The sequence below is a fragment of the Lycium ferocissimum genome, chromosome 10 (assembly GCF_029784015.1).
Source record: "Lycium ferocissimum isolate CSIRO_LF1 chromosome 10, AGI_CSIRO_Lferr_CH_V1, whole genome shotgun sequence".
NCBI classification, from domain to species: Eukaryota; Viridiplantae; Streptophyta; class Magnoliopsida; order Solanales; family Solanaceae; genus Lycium; species Lycium ferocissimum.
The window spans coordinates 38059678-38064864 of record NC_081351.1 but is presented as its reverse complement, the minus strand read 5'-3'; the positions used below and the strand labels follow the sequence as shown (position 1 = coordinate 38064864).

Below are 5187 nucleotides of genomic sequence, written 5' to 3'. Positions count from 1 at the left end.
AGAAGATTATAATTTGAAAGGACATTTGCTTTTTTTGTTTCTGAATTATCGATAATTTCCGCTTCCGTCCTTGTGATAGTCAATTAACCTTCAATTAGTTAAAATATGCACTTTCGTGGATCTCCACTATAGTTTAACTAAATTATTAACTTTAATATTTAATTACTCATCATTTCAATTTGAAATACAACTTAAAAAATGAAAAGTGAATTGAAAAATAGGCTGTTTTCAAATTGAAATACAACTTCTAATTTATAGCCAATATTTAACAAAGTGTATAACTTTTATAGCCAAACTATGAAATTAAATATACCTGGTGAAATATCACAGAATAAAAATTAAAATTTATCAATTAACCAACGAATAGAAAGCGCTAATATCATAAGTTTGCTATTGAACTTCTAGCTGTTACATGGTGCCATTGGTTCTAAAGTTAGAATTTCTAACACAAATTTACCTTTTATTTTTTCTTCGATAACCTTTAAGTTTCCTCTTTTATCGTTTTCGCTTTTTTCTAATTTCAATGGAAAATGACGGGGATTGCAAAGCATTGCCGGTAGCACGAAGAACAAACCACTGCGCCATTATTAAAATTCTGACGAAAGCCGGCAATTAAGCTAAAAAGAAAGAGAAATCCCGTTGGGCCCCACTGCTAATATCAGGGAAGAAATTGCACAGTTTGGCCTGTAAATGGGCTATTTTTTAATTTTAGCCGTACACAATCAAACTTACGCCTACCGCGCTGCATAAGTTCCTTAGGCGCAGGAAGCATAATTTATGCGGTTTTGATGATGCAAAGATATAAATTTATATACCATACAAAAAGTTACTCCCTTCATTTTTAAATAAGTGTTGTCTTAGCTAAAATTATGCTTATTAAGTAATAAAGAAATACAATGTGAAGTTTACTAAACAATTTCTATTTATTCAACTGAAAAGGCTCAAATATGTCATCGAACTATTGGAAATGACCTAATTTTAAATCCCATTCATCACAAATAAGTTTGACTCATTGTAAAATCAACATTAATGAAAAATAGCATGGATAAATCATTTTGATAACGATCATATTATAAATGTAGCCTAAGCTATTGATTATCATAAAATGACTCATCTTTCCTAATCAAGTAGTGAAAAATATTTTTTTTACATAAGGGTAATGCCATCATTAATTTCATTAATGTAATTGGAATTGGTTTATAATACTAGTAATTACACAACTAGTAATTACGAGTATTATAATTACAACGGCTTTGTTTGTTTGACCAATTACAAGCATCTTGATTAAGTGTAGTTTAATTTAAAAATAAAATTTCATTATAAAAAAAATTAAAATTAATATTTAAAAAATATCTTTATAAATGATATTAATTAATAATACATTGTTTCTTGAAAATATGTTAATTAATAATCATACATTTGTAACTAATGTTGTAAAAATAATTGATATATAATTTCAAATTAATATATAAAAAATAAAACCATACCTTTTTTTGCATACATCCAAAAAAAGGAAATATTTATAAATATAATGTCATAACCTACCCATGTTGTAAGTGAAAAATAAACAACATTGAAATAACAAGTCAATAGTACTAAAGCAAATATTTTTAAAATCGAAAATATAACCTAAATTAAAAATCCAAAATAATTTTTTTAACATAATAGTCTTATGTAATGAAAAATACTATAATTCAAAAGAGAGAAATATATACCTCATTCACAACAAAATACATTTTGATAACGGAATATTCATTCTAAATGAATTCTAAAAAAATAATTCGCAAATTTGTACAGCTGAAACATAAATTTATAAAAAGAAAAATATATATTAAAAATACAAATAATTAAAAAGTAAAAAATTAATCAAGGACAAAATACTACATGTTTTTCTAATATTAGAGATGTAGTTTCAAAAATTGGAATAACGGTTATGCTAAATGAATAAAATAAAAAAACTAAAAAAAAAACGTAATTATGAGTATCTATAAAAAGAAAAATATATATTAAAAAATTTTGTCTTACATAAAAAAGGAAAAGAAAAGTATTTAAGACGATACTTATTTTAAAACGGAGAGAAGCAAAATTACAAAGGGCTCAAATATCAGGTCAACGGTCAAAATCTACGCTCTCCTCAATAATAAGTTCTAATTTTGCGAGCCCCAATGTTTTTGTCTTCCCCGTTCACATCCACTCACACAACCAACCACTCTTTTTTCTCCTCAAAAAATAATCATATCAAAAAAAAAAACTCTTCTATGGCATTCGAATTGGATAACTCAGACGGGTTCGATCGAATACCCGACCCGTTAATCCACATAATCTTCAACCAAATCTCCGACATCAAAACCCTAATCCGTTGCCGTTCCGTTTCAAAACGGTTCAATTCATTAGTCCCACAAGCTGATTCCCTTCTCCTCCGGGTCGACCGGGTCATATCCGCATCCGAATCCGACGATGACGACGATTCCATCCTCATTGCTTTCCTCAGATCCATCATCAAATTCCTTTCACCAAACAAACCCTTACAAAACCCGACCCGATCTCAAAACTCACCCGCACAGATCTTACGTGAATTCGAGAAGATCCGGAATCTACAAATTGAGCTTCCTTCAGGTGATCTTAGGTTAGAGAAAGGAACGATTATTAGATGGAAAGCTGAATTTGGGAAAACCCTAAAAAGTTGCGTGATTTTAGGGTTTCGCGGCGGGGGCGGCGGCGGTGGTGGTGGTGGTGGGGATGGTGAGGTGGCGGAGTTAGGTGGTGGTGGTGGTTTGAAAATGAGGGTAGTTTGGACAATTAGCGCGTTGATTGCTGCTTCAGCTAGGCATTATATGATGATGGAAGTCGTAAACGAGCATAAAGAGCTCGAAAACTTGTTAATCAAGGACAGAGAAGATGAAGGAAAAGTCGTAATGGATAAGAAAGGGTTGAGAGAATGTAGAGAATGTAGCGAAGAGAATGAAGTAAACAATGGGAGTAGTGGGAATGGTGGTGTTGGTTTATGGTGGAGGAATAATCGAACGACAGTTCCAGCTGTACGAATGAGGATGAGGCACGAAGCGAGGATGGAATTGTCCGGTGGGACGAAAATGGTGGGAGCAACATTGGTGGTTGTACGACCCATTAATGAGAGGAGTGATGAGGTGGAGGAACAAAATGGAGATGTAGGAATAGCGTTAGGGGCATTTGGGGAAGATCAAGTGTATTCTGAAGCTGTCGAGAGGTTGCTTAAGAGTCGAAGTTATATTCTCGAGATGAACTCTTTCTAGTATCTTGTAAGGTCTTTCATCGAAATTGAATTAGGATTATTATCATCTAGAATTTTCTCGTCATTTTGTATATATTTGTCTCTATTGTTATTTGTACTGTTATGTGTAATTTGTACATGTAATTTAAGACATGGCATTGCACGCGTAAGAGAGAAGAGTCTGTTGCTTCTATTTAAAGCCGTCGTCGTAATCTAAGCTGGAAGTTTTAGGTATTTGGGGCAGTGAGAATTGAATTGGAAGTTTGTCTGAAGATTACTTGCTCTCACCGTGTCATTAAACTATCTTGCCCTCTTTCTTTTATTTCATGTGTAGACTATCTTACCAAAACTGTCTGATTTTATTGTGTAGTATGCCATGTTATGATGAACTATCAGATTCGGATTCTTTTTGTTGTAGCTTAAGTCTCTTTTCATTAGGACTAATGTTCACTCTTGCTACTTAAAGGCAACGAGAATGGATATTGAGGATTCTATGTCCGACCCATTTGTGATTGAGGATAATGAATTGAAGAGACATTTTTTCAATGGAATTTGTGCTGGCTAGATGATGAAGTACATATAGAAGATACTGATTGTTAAATTTGTAGGTTTGATTACCTTATACATGCTTATTTGGGATAGAGGAGTAGCAAGTTCTCAACACTTCGCTTCCAATATAACGCAGCCTGTAAAGGGTTAAAATGGCGACTATTTGAAATCTCGTAAAAATGGGAATGTAGGGAAGAAGCTGAGGTAAACAATGGGAGTAGTAGGAATGGGGTTGGTTTGTGGTGGCGGAGCAATCGTACAACAGTCCCAGTTGGACGAATGAGGACGAGGCACGAAGCGAGGATGGAACTGTCCGGTGGGACGAGAATGGTGGGAGCCCATTGGTGGTTGTCCGACCGATTAATGAGAGGATTGATGAGCTGGAGGAACAAAATGGAGATGTAGAAATAGCATTTGGGGAAGATGACGTATAATGTAAAGCTGTCGAGAGGTTGCGCAAGAGTCGAAGTTATATTCTCGAGATGAACACTTTCTAGTGTAAGGTCTATATCTCAATTGAATTAGGATTATTATCATCTAGAGTTTTCTCGTCATTTGTAACTATCTCTATCTCTATTGTTATTTGTACAGTTATATGTGATTTGTACAAGTCATTTTAAGACATGGCATTGCGTGCGAAGGAAAGAAGAGTCTATATCTTCTACTGGTGTTTGGGGCGGTGAGAATTGAACTGAAACTTTGTCTGAGGATTACTTGCTTTCACCATGCCATTGTGCTATTTTACCCTCTTTTTTGTTGCTATTGTACTCTATCTTATCAAAACTATCTAATCTTATTTTGTAGTTTGTCATGTTATGATGAACTATCAGATTGGGACTCTTTTTGTTGTAGCTCAAGTCTCTTTTCGTTAGGACCTCCGAAACCAAGATAATCAATTGAAGAGACTTAATCTGGGATTCCTTTTATTGTATCTCAAGTCTGTTTTCTTGAGGATATATGTCCGGCCCATTTGGGATTGGGGATAATCAATTGAAGAGACTCGTTTTGAATGTATGCTGGCTAGATGATGAAAGGGTGTATAGAAGATACTGAGTATTAAACTAGTAGGTTTGATTAACTTTTACATGCTCATTTGCGAATGAGGAGGAGCAAGTTCTGAACAGTTTGCTTCCGATATACCGCAGCATGTAAAGAGCTAAAATGGCAAGTATTTGAAATCCTAGGAGGCGGGGGGCAGGGCCAGACAATATCTTTGCTTGCTTGGTTGAAGCGCCGGGCACCTCGATGGGTTTATGGACCTTCCAAAATCAGGTCCATAAACCTTCTTAATGGCGAAGGGCCTAAGCTACATGGGTTCCATTGCAATATTGTGTCACAGATTTGTGGAATTATTAGCATTATGTTACTAATAGCATATGGAATAATGC

At 34.4% G+C, this 5187-nt stretch overlaps 1 protein-coding gene across 5 annotated transcripts; it reads left to right on the top strand.

Moving 5' to 3' along the window:
- The first annotated feature begins 2097 nt into the window (after window positions 1-2097).
- Window positions 2098-4604, top strand: LOC132033756 (F-box protein AUF2-like). Of its 5 annotated transcripts, XR_009408869.1 has the most exons (3): window positions 2098-3278; window positions 3689-4297; window positions 4391-4604. XR_009408869.1 is itself a non-coding variant. In XM_059423815.1 (2 exons), the coding sequence occupies exon 1, from the start codon at window positions 2166-2168 to the stop codon at window positions 3270-3272; it is 1107 nt and encodes a 368-aa protein (XP_059279798.1). In that variant the 5' UTR covers window positions 2098-2165; the 3' UTR covers window positions 3273-3278; window positions 3991-4604. The 5 variants fall into 5 exon arrangements, 4 of the variants coding, with proteins under 4 accessions (XP_059279798.1, XP_059279796.1, XP_059279797.1 ...); XM_059423815.1 differs by having other exon boundaries at window positions 3991-4604; XM_059423813.1 differs by having other exon boundaries at window positions 3859-4604.
- The last annotated feature ends 583 nt before the right edge of the window (window positions 4605-5187 follow it).

Excerpts from the sequence above, each read along its gene's own strand:
- LOC132033756 (XM_059423815.1), top strand. The coding sequence starts at position 2,166 with ATGTTTTTGTCTTCCCCGTTCACATCCACTCACACAACCAACCACTCT.